The 17,465-nt window shown below is 34.1% G+C and overlaps 2 protein-coding genes and 1 non-coding gene across 3 annotated transcripts; all 3 read right to left on the minus strand.

Moving 5' to 3' along the window:
- Positions 1-151: 151 nt before the first annotated feature.
- Positions 152-1,659, minus strand: LOC146919577 (glycine cleavage system H protein, mitochondrial). The gene is made up of 4 exons (XM_085713010.1): positions 1,473-1,659; positions 1,297-1,385; positions 722-892; positions 152-384 (listed from the first exon to the last, which is right to left on the minus strand). The coding sequence occupies exons 1-4, from the start codon at positions 1,582-1,584 to the stop codon at positions 256-258; spliced, it is 501 nt and encodes a 166-aa protein (XP_085569136.1). The 5' UTR covers positions 1,585-1,659; the 3' UTR covers positions 152-255.
- Positions 1,660-9,243: 7,584 nt separating this feature from the next.
- Positions 9,244-9,375, minus strand: LOC146919578 (U6atac minor spliceosomal RNA). The gene has a single exon (XR_015013082.1). It is a non-coding gene; the product is annotated as a U6atac minor spliceosomal RNA (small nuclear RNA).
- Positions 9,376-12,215: 2,840 nt separating this feature from the next.
- On the minus strand, positions 12,216-15,564 carry ABCI7 (non-intrinsic ABC protein 6). Its single transcript, XM_085713015.1, has 3 exons — positions 14,686-15,564; positions 13,515-13,774; positions 12,216-12,821 (listed from the first exon to the last, which is right to left on the minus strand). The coding sequence occupies exons 1-3, from the start codon at positions 15,547-15,549 to the stop codon at positions 12,512-12,514; spliced, it is 1,434 nt and encodes a 477-aa protein (XP_085569141.1). The 5' UTR covers positions 15,550-15,564; the 3' UTR covers positions 12,216-12,511.
- Positions 15,565-17,465: the final 1,901 nt, after the last annotated feature.

Here is a 17,465-nt window from a genome sequence, read left to right on the forward strand (position 1 = left end):
CGAACTTCGCTATCAAACATGTGTTTTTATCTACGAAGCATTCAAGTGAAAATAATAATGGATAGAAGTGAAAGAAAATTTGCTTCTTAATTGCATGACTAGATAGATAGACTGACACACTAAAGTGTCGGTAACAATAATAGCAAGGAAAGAACAATAACTTGAAGCAATTCTATTGCACTTGAAGAAAGTAGATAACAATATCATAGTACATATATAGAAAAAAACAGTCAGTCCCATATATTGAAATTAATTTCAATGTGCAGCATCTTCTTCCTCACAAAATTTTGTGTACTCCTTTGCACCCAACAAGGCTTCTAATTCAGATGGATCACTTGGCTTTATTTTGATCATCCATCCATCTTCATATGGGCTTGAGTTGATCTTCAAGTCACAAAAGTAAAAATAAATAAGTATGAACATGTGTAAGCTACTAATATAAATCTAAAGACTTATTTCAATGTTGACTTATTTCATAAGTCATGACTCATGACATAAACATTTGTGTAAATAGCTTATAATATGTTTCTAAGTTGTTTTCCGCTTATTTTTCATAAATGTACCCCTCTAGTTCACTTATGTCTTCAGCTTTGCAGAGTTTATTATTCTCTATTTTGATTTTAAATTAAATTAAAACAACTTATTCATAAGCTCTTATATTCAATCAGTAATTAATCTTCTTCTAGTCCTAAAAATGAGAGTGAGTTAATGAATGAATTACCAGGCCAGGTTTTCCGGTGAGCTTATCATTAACCTCAACAATCTCACCAGATATTGGAGAGTTTACATCACTTGTTGCCTTAACACTTTCAACAGCTCCGAAACCGTTACCCTTTGTAACTGAACCGCCAGGTTCTGGAAGCTCCACAAACACAACCTCTCCAAGATGGTCCTGCAACCAACAAGTGCAATTAATTAAACAGTTTCAGCCTTCACTTAAGTTGTAATGATTATGTTATTATATTAGTTTGATGCTAGTATTTTATCTTTTGTCGGAGTTTAAATCTCGATCATTTTCCTCATTTAACTCTTAGCTCAATTCAGTCGAATTATGTAGTTCACTTATAAGTCCTAGTAATTAAAGTCTAATTCAAAGTACATGCGCACACAACTAGAAACACATACACAATTCAGTTGAGTTTTTTTTTTTTTTTTGAAACTCTGTATCCGACCCAAAAACAGACTAATTCGTATAGTTCAATCTCACAGTTCACTTGTGGGGGCCATTTAAAGCCAGAGCGCTTTGCATGGACATATTGTGGAGAATGTTAAGGAGTAGAGGTGCAGTTAACTAACCTGAGCATGGTCAGTGATACCAATAGTGGCTACTGAGCCTTCACGCTTCACCCATTCATGTGAAGATGCATACTTGAGTCCATCCAACACTGCAAAAATTTATTTAAATACATACATATATGTTTCCACATTCATTCAACTTGATAGGAAAAAGGAGGGTATATATGAAAGGATACCAGTTGAGAAACATCTGGAGATGGAAAAAGGAGGGGAGAGATGTAATCTTGAGGAAGAAGAAGAGAGTTTGAGAGCATTGGCAGTTGAAGAAGCCCACATCCTCAGTGCCATTGTTAAGACTACTTTTGCTTCTTTGTTTGTGTTTGAGATAAGAGTACAAATAATAATAATAATAAAAATATCAATGAAATTATGAGATAGATAGAGGTGTTGAATGTATGTGTGTTTGTGTGTTTTCCTTTTCCCAAAATATTATCTTGGATGTATGGTGAGCAACGAATGCCTCATCTTTTATTTGTGCACTCTCATCCTCTTTTACTTTACACCAACACCACTTTTTTATGTGGAAACTTTATTAATAGCACTTCATCAATGTTCATGCATTAATATTATCCAATCCAATAACTTGAATCTACATTTAAAGGTAATCTTTTTTGAGTGTTACTTTTCCCACCCTATGGCCTTCTCGTGCGCCCTGCAAAAATTCCAAAAATACCCCTGGTCCGGATTATGTTTTCCGGACCAGATTGTTAGTAACTTCCGGAATATAAAATCCGGCCAAATACGATCTGTATAATTTGTGTCTTTCTTTGATGTCAAGGGTCGCTGTTGACCGTTATACGACCCCCGCATAAGCTGCAATGCAATTGCAGGGGTCGTATGAGCGGTCAACAATGACCATGACACCACAAACACTCCTAAAAGCTACCTAAAAATCTTAAAATTTTTGAAGAAAATGTAAGAAAGGAGGTGAAGAAGAATGAAGGAAAATGTTGAAGATCCAAGCCTTTTTATAGCCTTATATAAGTCATAGGTCTTAATTACAGTCAAATAAAACGTGTTCCACATTCAAAACCGTAAAAAAATGCATTCAAACTCCACTAACCGGTCTAACCTTTGGTGAAACGTCACCGGCCTAAATGTTACTGAGTGCTTCCGGATTATACAATCCGGAACGTATAATCCGGAACGTATGCAGTTAGTCTAGAGTGTAGAGTCCGAACAGTACCAGACCCTTTATTTGGATCGTTTTCGTTGCGAATGCTATGGAAAAAAATAGATCAAAGATACATAACATAAATAAAAGCAACATAAGACAAATAAACAGTTAAAAAAAACCATAATAAAATAAATGATGAATCTTTTGGGAAGGTGTTCGAAGAGGAGCTTTTGAACTCGATCTTGCCAGCCTGCCAACTGACATGTTATGATCGGCAGGCCGACATTATCGAGTTCATAAGAACCTCTTCTTTGGAGTTAGATCTGCAACACAATGAAGAACGACAAGGTGTTTTCAAGAGGATTTCTTTGAGTTAGGTCCTGCTGCCTTGCCAAATGACATATTATCTGGCAGGCAGCAAGATCTAACTCATAGAAACCTCTTGATATTTTTGAGTTATCTATCTATCAAAGACGCATCAAGGACTATCTATATATTTTTGACAGCATGCTGAGGATCTTCATAATGCAGTCAAATAGAGAGCTAACTCATCCATTCGCGACAGCATTAGAAAGATCCTCAGCTTGATGACAAAAATTTGCATGGTTTGGTTTGGTGTGTTTGTGTGTTTTGCTGGTATTGAAGATCAAAACCGGAAAGGGTGTATTTATAGAGGTCCTTAGATGTTTTGGACCACATAAAATCTTAGTGCAATGTGGTCCATACAAAAGAATCCTATGCTGAATCATTCTGGATTACATTTTCCGGAATACACTTACGCCCTATGTTTTTCCGGATTATACAATCCGAACCAACCCTCACCATACACAACGTCCCAAGTTTCACTTTGGGACACCCCATTATCGTCTTTTTCCGGAATACGTAATCCGGATTGCATGTGAATTCCGGATTATATCTTTCGGACTGCACCAGAAGTTTAGGCCGGTGGTCTGCACCACAAAGAAAACGTTTGAAAAACGTTTTGGGCGGTGGTCAAGTGTAAAAACACGTTTTTTGACCGGCATTGATGGCCTCCCACACGTTTTATAACCCCCTCCCCTATAAATATGGTTCATTTTCTCAAAAAATTTCACACCTTCTCCATTCTTCTCTTCTCCTCTTCTACAACGATGTGTTTCCATCGTTGGTGTAATGCCCGTCTTAATTATTTAATTAATTTAGCGAGGTTTTAAATATATTTATAAATATATGCTTATGTGATTTATGATTTAAGTGATTTACATGATTGATATGTGTGAATTATATGATTCATGAAGTTGAGTGATTTATATGATTTATAAATGAATTATGAGGAGTATATGATTTTGTGAAGTTGTTACGTTGGGTGACTTATTTTATTATTAAATAAAATAAGATATGAAAAATAAAATAAAATACTAACAAGTGGGGCTGTGTTGTGAGATGAGTAAGTTTAGTGGTGAGAAGAGTAATACAAGTGTTATAAATAGAGGGTTAGGTTGAGAGAATAAGTTTTACAACGAACGTGAAACATTTTTGGAGGAAAAGGGAGAAAAAGTCAGAAAGAAAGAAGAACAAGAGGAGGCTGTCGATTTCTGCAATAACCAGGTAAGGGTGATACCAACTTTCAATATTATTAAGGGTATAATTCTGTAGAATGAATTTAACATGATTAGGTTGAGTTTTGGTGAGAATTGGGATTAGGGTTAAAAGACCGATTTGATGATTAAACCATGAAAAGATGTTAGATTGATGCAAAATTAGTGTACAGACCTTAGATATACATTAGGGGTGTTAATTAGATGTTGTTTTGGTGTTAGAATCATGAAGAGAGATGAAAAGTTGAAGTTTTTAGGTTTCTGCCCGAGCTAGAGCACTCGCAACTACGAGCTAACCCAGACCGCTCGCCACTGCGAGCAGAATCGTTCGCCACTGCGAGCAAGACCTGAACTCGCAACTGCGAGCAGTATCGCTCGCCACTGCGAGCTGGACCTCTGAGCTCGCCACTGCGAGCTAAGTCACTCGCCATTGCGAGCTAGACTGTTAGTTGCCCAAGTTGTTTTCCATGCGATCCCTTCGCACGTGTATTCATGAGTTGATCTTAGAAGTAATAAGAGGGTTGTTGGGGATACTTTCAGAAGTTCCAGGAGTCTGTTTAAGTGACTGAGATTAGTAGTGATGATGTATAAGAATTATTTATGATGCTTTATGATGATAAGTTGTTATGATTCATTTCCTTTAATGTTGATATGTTATTTTAAACACTGCTATATGCTGTAATTGTTGTTGGTTGCTGCTGTTGATTGTTAAAGTCTTGAAGTTGCATGAGTCGGTCTAAGTTGCAAGAATTTAAGAAGTTGTCCATGATTATGGAGTTGTATAAGATGTTCACGTTGTTGTCTAAGTTGTAGGAGAGGTTGAGTCCATTGCATACTCATTAAAGTTGGGGGCTTTAGGCCCGGCAGCCTTGTGCTCATTAAAGTTGGGGGCTTTAGGCCCGGCAGCCTTTGTGCTCAAACTACGTTGGGGGCTTTAAGCCCGGCAGCTTTATGCTCACATGTTGAAGAGCCTAATTACGCTCATTTATGTTGTTGAATGGTACCACATGCATTTGCACATCAAGAAGTTTCACGATGGTTTAAGTTGTTAAGTTGTTAATAGTTGCATTGTCAAGTTGTGTCGCATTGTCAAGTCAAGAGTCGAGTCGATTATGAAGTTGTTTATGATTATGATTATGAAGTCGATGATGAATTTGATTAAGAAGTTGTTATGATGACTATAAGATGATAAATGATGTCTGATGATGATGTTTGATTATGTTTTGATGATGATGGTTGTTATGTTTTGATGATGATGTTTGATGATGATGTTGTTTATGATTGATGATGATAATAATATGATACTAAATGAATATTGATGCTGATGTTATGATGTCTTAAGTTGTTAAATATATGATGATACTTGGTTATGATTTAAAGATGATTTTGCTTATGAATTAAGAATGATATTTGTTTACGAACTAATGATGATATTTGATGATAATAAATAATTATGATTTGTTAAGATGCTAAGTGATAAATGTTTGATATGTTAATAATGTTTATGTTGTTAAATGCATTTGATGAATTATATGCTTAATTTATTGACTGTGAAATCTCACCCCTTCTGCTTGAAAATGTTGCCCTTCGTATGGGTAACTTGCAGGTATTAAAGACTAGGAGTGTTCGTGAGTGGACTCCTCACTTGTGTCTAGGTGCTCTGATACGTAACGGGATGGGCTTGCTTTCATATCTATTCCTTACGTGTCTTTTATGACCTTTTTATGAATAAGTATTGAACCAAATTATAAGATTTTCTGATAAGGCCTGCGTGCTAAGAGTTTATTCATGTTGAACTATTTTCCGCTGCGTAGTTTCAAATTTTATGATGTTGAACTTGAAGGATAATTATTATTATCTATTTTATGATTTTCAAGAAGTATGTGACATTCCGTTTATGATTTAAATACTCTGATTTTAAATGAAATTTTCAAGTTGGGAAAACGGGGTGTTACAGTTGGCCTTTCATAGAAAGAGGCCTCTTTGGAAATCCATCAGGGGTCATATGATCGATCAATAGGGTAGGGGTGAGTCTGAATCTGAGGTGGGTTTGTCTGGGTGTCATGTTGACCATCATGGTCTCTTGTTCCCTAGAGGCCCCTGTGCCCCCTCTGTCTCCCCACCAACAGATTTTCTTCTTCCCCGCCATCTTCTTTCCTCCCACCCTCTTTCCTCTTCATCAGTGGCTGGAGTTAGAGCTGGAGCCACTCGTATAGCTTATGTAATAGGATAGGATTAGAAATAGATTTAGGATATTATGTAATAAGCTTAAAAAGCTTGAAAGCTTGAAAATTATTGTAATGTATTGTTCATATATTAATAAAATGAATTGTTTTTATGTTTGTGTCTTTTTATTTATGTTTTTTAGTTTATTTGCATTTTCTTTTACGAATTGTAGAGCTTAAAATTGCAAAAGTTCTGCTAAAATACTTATCCGGATTTTAAAATCCGGAGACATCTGAAAATTACTAACAATACGTTCCGGATTATGAAATCCGGACTAGGGGTAAAATTGGAAAAAAAAATAGGGCGCGCGAGGAAAGCCATAGGGTGGGAAAAGTAACTCCCATATTTTTTTTAGTGTTGGAATTACCTCCATACATACATGGATAGATAAAAATCAAATCTACTTTTTTTTTTTATCATAGTACAATTAATTTGGTGTCGCAATGAATTTATCAAAATCACAAAGATTTAAGAAAATTACAATGAGTCGTTGTGATTTTGAAAAAAATTAGTACAATATGTATCTTTTGTAAAATTATGGTAATACCATGTAATAAGTTCTTGATTGTGTTAAAATTGTGGTCTCAAATATAAGAAAAAGCATAGTAAAATGAACCTATTAAATGTCACAATTCTAAGTTTACCCTCATTAAACTCACCTCATTAATTGTTTGTACTACTCCAAGACAAGGGTAAAATTAGAAAAATATCACTTTTTATAATGACTTAAAATGTAGTCAATCCACTTTCTTAATATGTGTGCATTTTTTTTTGTTTCTTACATTTGAGACCGGAAGGAGTACTAGATAGATGTCCAATATTTCATCATCATCTTCCTAAAGAAGTTATTTTGGTTCAAATTTCGATTATAAACTTTACCATAAAAATATTTAATTTCTTATATCTTACCAGCTCTTTATGTTAGTCGGTGACTTCGGATATTTCTTTTTTTTAAGAAGCTAAACCAGCCCACTAAAATTGGCACAAATTTCGATTATAAACTTTACCATAAAAATATTTAATTTCTTATATCTTACCAGCTCTTTATGTTAGTCGGTGACTTCGGATATTTCTTTTTTTTAAGAAGCTAAACCAGCCCACTAAAATTGGCACAAATTTCGATTATAAACTTTACCATAAAAATATTTAATTTCTTATATCTTACCAGCTCTTTATGTTAGTCGGTGACTTCGGATATTTCTTTTTTTTAAGAAGCTAAACCAGCCCACTAAAATTGGCACCAGTGATAATCGAACCTGAGACCTTAAGGAGGAGCACACTCCCAAGTCCCAAGCCAATAACCACTAGGCCAACCCAAGTGGGTTGCGACTTCGGATATTATTTGGCATGGATTATATAAAATAAAATACTTTGTAATTTTGTACACCCTCCGGTCACAGATATAAGCAAAAATTTACTTTTTAGGTTCATTCAATAAATGATGTATGTGGTCTATTTAATAGTCCACATACATCATTTATTGAATGAACCTAAAAAGTGAATTTTTGCTTATATTTGTGACAGGAGGGTGTACCAAATAAAATATACTTTGTACTTTACGGGACTAAATGGCGTACAATATATTCAAATTTTTGTGTGTACCCTTGAATTGACACAATTAATTATATTTCATTGTTACAAGATAGGCTCTTAGTAATTCAGTGTTTCATCGGAATGATAAATCTCCTTATGATTGTCTTGGCGAAATTTACAGTTGACAAAGTGACGACGAACGTGTTTAATAAATTTATATGAGATCGATCAACTCATATTGATTTTACGTAAATTTGATGGGATTCAATAAATTTTATCAATGAAGTATGTTAAAAAGTGTGCTACTTATCTATTAATTTTTACAGAAAGTGACCTTGTAATTTTGAATTTGGCTAAGACCTAAGAGGTAAGCATGATGGATGGAATACGATAGGGAATTGAGCTTGATATGCTCCTTATCTAGTTTAACCTTAAAGTTCATTGATAAATTAAGACAAATGCCAATATGTGTTTTATTAGGGGTGCATCTTTAGAAATTCAAAAGTAAAACTTTTTCTCTCAAAAAAAAAAAGTTAAAACTTTTACAATTTTTTCATAAATATATAGAAGAATAATTCCTAAAAAAAATACAAGAACACAGAAAATTAGCCAAATCAATCTATCCTAATTCAAAAGCAACACATGTGTGGTCACAACCCAAAATATAATACATTTGAAGACACTTATACAACTTGAACAAAATACAGTAGAAAACAATTTAATGTGTATTTTTGACAAAATTAAATTAAATAAAATGCATTGTTACGTTTTGTGCATAAATTACTTTTATTTAAGATCATGACCATAGAAAATTTCTCTTTTTTTTTTTTAGAGAGAGAGAGGAAGTATTCCTCCCTATATAGTGCCTCTCGGTCCCTCCATCCATAGTCTTCAAAATCAGTCACGATATTTTTTCACATATCAAAGCATATACCAACCAAAGTCTTGAATGTCATCAAACCCCAACTTAAGATCCCACGCATAAGATTGTCTAGTGCTCAGAATGGATATTGAATATGGGGCTCTTGGAAATTTTAACTAGCTTAATCTTTCTCTTCCTTGAGTCAAGAAATTTTGTGTAAATAGAGTAACTTTACAAGCATGGAATGGAAGTAGTAAAAAAATGGAATGGAAGTAGTAAAAAAAAAGCAAAAAAAATTGGGTTATAGATCCAACCTCAAAGAGGTGGATAGCCTTAACCGAGGTAAGCATGGAATGGAAGTAGTAAAAAAATGGAATGGAAGTAGTAAAAAAAAAAAAAAACAAAGCAAAAAAAATTGGGTTATAGATCCAACCTCAAAGAGGTGGATAGCCTTAACCGAGGTGTGTACCTTAATCGAAGTAAGCATGGGATGGAAGTAGTTAAAAAATGGAATGGAAGTAGTAAAAAAAAAAAAGCAAAAAAAATTGGGTTATAGATCCAACTTCAAAGAGGTGGATAGCCTTAACCGAGGTGTGTAACAGGAAAGCCCGAAAATGGAATGGAAGTAGTAAAAAAAAAATTGGGTTATAGATCCAACCTCAAAGAGGTGGATAGCCTTAACCGAGGTGTGTAACAGGAAAGCCCGAAGGCTGTTCCCATCCCTGTCAGGGGAGATGCCAACCATCTCTCCTTTTCACGAACACATGCTTCTGCAATTGTTATATGTTTATAAAGACTTCAATATTTGCTGTGATAACCGATGTGGGACTATATGGTTTAAATTATCTCATTGCACATCGAACCCTTCTACATATATGTTACCACTACCTTTTATGTTATTGGTCTGTTGGTTTGGAAAGAACGTGTTTTTATAGACGTGTGTCTGATGGATTATTACTATTAACAATTTCTCATATTTTTCTGTGAGGTTTAGTAATAGTCTTCCATTTAGCAGGTATGTCCCAATTGAGTTCAGACTTTGAACCTTTCATTGGCATTTCTTTTTAAGACAGTTAGACCTTGTTTCTTATAGAGTAAGTTTTTTCTTTTATACTGTAGTATTCAAAATATAAGTAATAATAACATTTATGTATTAATAATGCTACCGTGCTAATTTATGTAGACTAATTTAGTTTCTTCAAAAAGAAATGTATTAATAATGCTATATATAGCGAGAGAAAGAAGTATCATAAACGGATCACGAATAACAAACAAACCAATGAAAATTCAATGTTTGACGGAATATACGGAAAGTTGGAAAGAATAAAGGGAAGTCAATAAATAATGGTTGAGCGGAATACAAGTCATGATAGATTCGCGAGTCGCTCATTCACGACAAATAGCATTTTCAATAGATTATGGTAAAACTTTTTTTTTGGAATAATTAAGTTTTGATTTCTTAAGACACCGATTGATGAGAAATACTTACTTGGTCACAAGATCCAATGCATAATGTTTAGGCACACACACAATAATGCACTTGTCCCCAAAATGTTTATTTTATTTTAATTTTTATTATTAGAAAAAAAATGTCTCTTTGTATGTCTGCATAAACACTATACATATGGTCATGTGACCATACAAGACTAGCTCCCGATTGTCACTTACTATTCGTATAAAGAGTATGATGCATTCTTTTACACGACCGCGTAACATATTGAGTTGAGTGAAGGGTAAGAGAGTCAGGGAGGGAATCACAACAAGATGGAGAGAAATCTTTCACTTTTTTTAAAGGGTGTTCTCAAATAGAATGAAATCATGAATCATGATAAAAAAAAAAGTGTTTATGATTAATATATTCTTAATTTTAATAGTATTATATCGATATAAAAAAAAATAAAGTGTATACAAGTCCATCATAATCCTACAATATAACAATTATCATATTATACATACGAACTTTCCACCATCGTTTAACGATGATTAATATCTGTCAAAAAAATTTGTTCACCAAATAAGGTGGATTCTCCCCTCCTATTTAAACTTTCTCCATACTCAACGATAGGGGTTGAACCCCTAACTACTTACTTAAAAGATTATTCCCACTTTGACCGATTTATTGTTAGTAAATAAAATGAACGGAATATTGCAGTTTAGAAACTAGACATAAATTTAATTAAAAACATTTAGTTACTTAGCAGAACCATGCATGCAAAATTTTAACTCAAATGCAAGATTCTCATAGACACAGGGATGTCGACAATTCCTCCTTTTCATGCACTCAGACTAGACAAATTCAACTTTTTTTTTTAACTGCAAATTTAAGTTCAACTTATAACAAGAAACTGATATTGGTATTCAATATGTACTTACTCACATCATCAATCCAAACCCAAACCACACACCACAAACGGCTAGACAGAAATAGTTGACCCAACCGAAAACCGAACAACATACACACAAGAAAAACAAACAGTCGGTTTGAAGTGGGTTTGCAGGTCGTCCGAATATTTTTCTGGTCTTGCACGGATTACAACAGTCACATTCGGGTGTGCAAAAATTGATATATCAATACCTGCATCTGATCAAAATTTGTGAAATGCTCCATTTATCTAAGGATAACGCATAAGACGGCGGAAAAAACAGATCATGAAAGCATCACTAGCAAGCAGCGTAATTGAAGTCTTGAAAACTTTCACCCATTACTGTACCTACCATGTTTTCAGGCAAAAGCGAGATTCAATTGGTTAACTAGAGTTTTGTGTGTCCTTTGTGATCAAATCATTAGCCGTAAATAACAGTGCTCTTTTTCTAGGTGTTCCTAGTGATAGGATCTGGATTGCTTTTTTTAAAAAAATAGTTGCTTCCTCTGTGCAGAAGTTCCCTTCCCATGATGAATACATCTTCGCAAGGAAACAATGACTAAGAATTATAAAAATAGCAAGCATAGTGCAAACCAATCATGCCCCAACACCATGCTTATAGTGATGCCAATACAGTCACTCCCTTCAGCAAAAACTTCAGAAGCCCAAGGATGGTTTCAGTTGCTGATTCTGTACTGGACAGAAGGAAAATTTCTACTGTATTTTGTTGCTGTCTTATTTCTCTAGTTTTTGCTCTTCAGTTTTGAATATGATTTCAATTATAAACATCACATAGATGTTTCTGACTGGTAATTTCAAATGACAATTTATGCAACTGTATACACTCGATACATCCAATCAATGAAGTGCATAATGACCACAAGACTACATTCAAGCATATTGTAGATTTGTTAGATGCTTAAGCCATGTAATGCTGTTTGACTACCAATTACTGGAACCAAATTTCAACAGTGCTATAGATAGTGAGAAATGAATCCCTTTATTTGACGAAAAAAGGAAAACAATAATTATCTACTGCTTTGGAGTACTCCATTTTACAAATAGATGTAAAAACTTGGGAATATTTTTATCCTTGATATGCAGATATATATATATATATATATATATATATATATATATATATATATATATATATATATATAAGGCCTTAGGATAGAGAGAAATTTGAGTTCCATTTGGAAGAAGGTCTACATCTCATGTTACTTGGTAAGAAGATCATATTATGAGAAACAGAAATATATAAGAAATATGTATATATCCTACATACACAACTGCGAGTCCTATTATTGTTTTTTTACTCACCTGACAAATTTATTTTCCAAAAAATACATAAATACAACTAGAAGTGCATGGTGATGGATAAAGCCTCAATTGTTACAATTGCCGGAGTAGACACTTCATTTTGTAGAAATTGGTTAGAAACCATGACAAGAAACAATATTTTTTTCTATTCCAATTTATACTTTTATCAAGCTGACATAACATGTTTACAAGTAGCACATACCTACAATTGTGATCATTTACGAGATGGATCCAATAAACTTTTAATCTGACTTCGTACTCTATCTCTAATGGAAGAATTAGGAAACTTATCTATCACTTCCCCTCCAAAGGCAAAAATTAGAACCCTTCTAGCTGTTTCTGAATCAATGCCACGTGCTTGGAAATACAGAAGTTGGCTTTGTTCCAGGTCACTTATTGCAGCTCCATGGGAACACTTGACGTCATCAGCAATGATTTGGAGATTTGGTTTAACATTTACAGTTGCACGAGGTTCAAGAAGAAGGCTTCTTGATAACTGTCCAGCATCTGTCTGCTGAGCATACCTAAACAAGAATAGTGTATTAGTGATATAAAGTGGCTATGTGATGAAATACAAGACATTAGTAAACAATTACCACCTGTCCAAGCTCAATAAATAAAAATTTATAGCAATTAGATGTAACTAAAACTCGTTAAGTCATTAGATTATATTGTGGGGATTTCAGTCCTCAATCAGCATCAGAAACACAACATTAAATCAAGAGAGTAAAAGTGAAGCATGCATAGAATTTTCCATTCTTGATACATAAAAGCACATTCCTACATAAAAGACTAAAAGGCAGTTTGGATATACGTACAATAACAAGGGTATATAAGGTTTGTTTGGTGGTTGGGGTGGGGAAGTTAAAGAGTGGAGTGCTAAGGAGGTTGGGAGTTCGATTCCTACTCCCAGCATAATTAATGCTAACAATTACTAACAAAATTAGCATTGGCTGTTTCAGAACAAAAAAAAGTACAATAACTGAGTATCAATCCATAGCAAGACAGGTGAAATTAGTTTCAGCATATGAATTGTTTCATAAACTCTTTCCGTTAATTTCTCCGTAAACATATATACAATTGTAAGGACTTCTTCGGTTCTTCATAAATGGATATTAGATACTTATTTGAATTGAGAAGCTCTTGTGAGTTGTTAGAAACTAATCGAAAATTGGCCTAAATCCACTCTTGTATTGTTGTGCAAAAGAAAGAATTACCTGTTAACCTTGACGTTTCCATCAAAAACTGCTTGTCCCTGTGAATGAGCCACAATGCACTTATGAATCTGACGGGAATAACCCCTTGGATGATCCAATACAAGACTACTGTGAAGATCCTGTGTTTGATTACCAACAGACAAGTGCAAAGTTGATAACTCTGTCACTGTGTCCGGACCTAGTTGTTTGATATGAAGATTGTGCCTTCCAAGTTTGCCTCCTGTGCTTACTTCTGTAAGCTCATATGTACTAGATGCTTCCTGTAAATGTTTAACAATCACAAACCAATCATGTCAAATTTTTTCTACATATCCCCTCTTGCGTAACTTCTCAAAAATGAAAAAGAAAATGCTGTTTGTTCAAAATAATCAAAATGTTGTTTGTTACAAAACAATCAGCACACGAAATGCAAAAATAAAGGTTATTTTTATACAACTAATTTCCTATCCTAACTAGATTGCCCTTCCTTTGTATATAGTTAGCCATTATCTTCTTCATCAAAAGTCCATAAGAACATTTTTGCACTAAATAGCAAAGCTCGATAGAAAATAAGTGTTTTTGAAGTAAATAGTTGTTATAGATTATAAAGGCAATATACTTGTACTAGTGTAAAACGAACCTAATGACAAAATGATGCCACTACTTCTACCAGATACTAGAAGATAAATTGCAAGTGATTCCATTAGGTCCAGGTAGTGACTGGTTGTGTACAGCTCATATTCACCGATAAGTGGGCAATCGCTCGTGCATAGCAGAGGGAGTAGAGCTAAAAGCACAACGGGCATAGTGGGGTAATCTTGCATTCGAATTGTAGTATTTAACCGCAACATTATACCTATAACACTAAGAATTGCATAATAGAAAAACTACAATGCAGCCCCTTCGTTATCAAAGAAGTAGTCATAGGTACAATTCGTTGAACTCAGCGATCAATGTTTGTGTTCTTGTGTGCATTTATTTACCTCTTTCCTTTAGACCCAGTTTTACTATTCCAACATAACCTTTTCATTCCATAAACAATAAATTCATACTCAGTTCAAACTCAATTGAATTCAAATCAAATTAATTGAAAATCGTAATCTCTGAACTTGAACTCTAAGCTAAACAAACACTAAACATGCATAAAAAATTTGATATTTGAAGCATAAATTGCATGAAAAAGACGATCAACCTGACGAACAGAAGTCCATTTGATATGCGCGGCAAGCAACGACTGATTCTGAACATAAGAATGTCTAACCTTGCCACCTTCCCCAATCACAACCTCCAAAACAGCATTACTCCAATAACACTCATTATCATTCCCTTCAAACTCCTCAACTATATCAACCTCACCACCATTCTCCACCACCACCAAAACCCTCGGATTCGATATATACATCTCATTCTCACCTTCCTTACTACTCTGCAACGATACATAACCCAAATGAACCGGAGTTTCAACCTGAACACCCTCCGGTACATAAACCACCGTCAAATCCGGTGCACCCATTCCATTAATCGACCAAAATAAATCTCCACCGTCCAATCCAGATACCAATTCCAAAACCCTCTTAGCAACAGCACCGTTCAAATTTGACAAATTACCAACGTAAACCCCATCTGAAAACTCCGAGATTTTCGACGTTGATTGTATGAAATGTCCGTCAACGATGCTGACGTGGCAGGGGAACTGATCGGTTGCGGTGGTGGTGGTGGTGGTGGTGGTTGGGATTGGGGCGGGGAGGATTTGGGAAGAACGGAGGAAGGAGAAGTCGTTGAAGCGAAAAGGTTCGTGTTTTCGAGAAGGCCATGGAGAAGAGAGAAGAGATTGAGAAGAAGCTTCTCTAAGACTGTGGAGAGGTTGTGGTGTAGGGACGGAGTCTTCTAAGGTTTCAGCGAGGTCGAGAATGAATGGGTCTGAAGAGATTGAAATTGCGTTGTTGAATGTGACTCTGGTTTTGGTTCTGATCAGTTTTTGAGATTTCGATGATGAAGAAGAAGATGATGGGATTATGGAGTTGAATGCTGCGGGTGTTAATGCTATGCCACTCATTGTTTTTTGTTGAGTGAAGTTACAGAGTTCAGAAATGATAACTCTTGACAAGAAATGGTGGTGGTGTGAGTGGTAGAAAGGGGGGTGTTGGGTTAGTATAATTTGTTAATTTCATATAACGGGCTTCCAATTGTGAGACATCTAGCAATTGCTTATAGGCACCTTAAATTACTCACAATACCTTCAATGATAATTAATTACCATTTGAGGAGCTTTTAAATTGGCTAAACCGATTTAAAAAATGACTTAATCAATTTAAAAGTGGAAAATGGCAATTAACTATTATTTTGTAGCGAACAATAGTTAAGGTGTTAGTGAGCATTTGGTAGGTGACTAAAGAGCAATCATCTAACTAGTAACACAATTTGTGCAAGTTTTATGTTGTTATGTGATTATGAAGAACATAAGAGTGTGTTAAGTTGTGTTTATGGTAATAAAGTAAACTTAGTGGTAGTGTGGAAGTGAATTGGGAAAGAAAATTGGTACATTAACGTTTGGTTAGCGATATGTCAAACTTCACACCTTTTTAGGATAGATAGATAGATAGTGGTATAAATTAGGAATATTTGAAATTTGAAATAACTCAAGATTTCTTACACAACCGATGAAGTTGATAAAAAAATTGACAAAATGAAGTTGATAATTAACTTCATTAATGTGCAATTTTAGTGACAAATGCAACATTTCTATCTATGATGTTTCTAAAATAAAAATTAATATATATTATAGTTTGATCGTATTGACAATGAAAAATTCCTTTTAAGGTGAACCAATGATATTTGTATGATGCTCCGCCATGTATCTAACATTTTAATCCTACTTTTGAAATTTTTTATTGTTGTCTTATATTATCAGTAACTTTCAGTTCAATTTTTCCATTCTTCATTTCTTAACTCCACTCTTTTTATGGATTTTGCTTGTAGGGCAAGATTAAAAGAAGTGGACAAATTTGTCGTTACACTTATACGATTATATTCTCTCTAGTATCCCCTTTTGACCACTATTTTTATGGACGCATGCAGTCACAAAACTGATTTTTTTTAGAAGATTTATTTTATTTAGCCCATAGAAAACTGACTTTTTTTCATTTACTTCACATCTTTATCTGCTGTTAGTGACATGAGTTTCTTTCTTTCTTTTTTTTTTTTGGAAATAGAAATCAATTGTCCTTTTCCTTAAGTAAGCTACAAAACAAATTTTTCATTTGAGATTATTTGTGTACAATTGGTCGAAGTTGAATTATTTGTGTAAAGTAAATCATTTGAGATGTACTATCCTTGTTCTGGTCTTTGTCAAACAAAATCAATCTTATAAACTTCACTCTTTTAAAAGTCAATTTTGCAAACAAGGACACAATTGTTTAATTTTAATTTAATCAGGGACACATTTGCAATAAGTAAAGATATAATGATACACCTTATAAGCAAATGTGCAATATACCATATAATTTGATGTGACATGAATTAAATATACAAATACTCATTGACTATAGAGTTAACTTAACCAGAAAAATCATTCTCATGACTTCTGATGTAATGGTGTTTTGTGAGAGAATAAAGTTTGTTGTATTAAGCTAGAAAATTGGCCAAGAAAATTTATCTTGCTAAACCATAAGATAGAGAATGACAATGTGATATGGTGCCAGAGAGTAGGTGCGCCACATCATTCTCTATTAACTCGTGAAAGAGAGTTTCACGAGATTAAGCATTTATTTTAATTAAATAGATTATGTTCACACTTTGATAATACCCACATAAATTTAACTTATACAAAAGAGATAAAATTGAAAATTTGTGTGTCATGAATAATTACACTTATTAGAACGAATATGTATGCATCATTTAGACGAATTGAAACCTAAAATTTAAATCAGTATATTTTAATATAAATTGTGAATCTTTTTAATGAAAAATTGT

Source organism: Medicago sativa, chromosome 5 (assembly GCF_051527215.1).
Source record: "Medicago sativa cultivar Bolivia chromosome 5, Bolivia_mono, whole genome shotgun sequence".
Taxonomy (NCBI): Eukaryota; Viridiplantae; Streptophyta; class Magnoliopsida; order Fabales; family Fabaceae; genus Medicago; species Medicago sativa.

What these genes read in the sequence shown, in the direction of transcription:
- LOC146919577 (XM_085713010.1), bottom strand. Translation starts at nt 1,584, where the DNA reads ATGGCACTGAGGATGTGGGCTTCTTCAACTGCCAATGCTCTCAAACTC. An exon ending in CTCCAGATGTTTCTCAACTG is followed by an intron (nt 1,386 to 1,472) that starts GTATCCTTTCAT and finishes AAATTTTTGCAG; the next exon opens with TGTTGGATGGACTCAAGTAT. An exon ending in GTATCACTGACCATGCTCAG is followed by an intron (nt 893 to 1,296) that starts GTTAGTTAACTG and finishes TGTTGGTTGCAG; the next exon opens with GACCATCTTGGAGAGGTTGT.
- ABCI7 (XM_085713015.1), bottom strand. Translation starts at nt 15,549, where the DNA reads ATGAGTGGCATAGCATTAACACCCGCAGCATTCAACTCCATAATCCCA. An exon ending in AATGGACTTCTGTTCGTCAG is followed by an intron (nt 13,775 to 14,685) that starts GTTGATCGTCTT and finishes AAACATTTACAG; the next exon opens with GAAGCATCTAGTACATATGA. An exon ending in GGAAACGTCAAGGTTAACAG is followed by an intron (nt 12,822 to 13,514) that starts GTAATTCTTTCT and finishes ATTCTTGTTTAG; the next exon opens with GTATGCTCAGCAGACAGATG.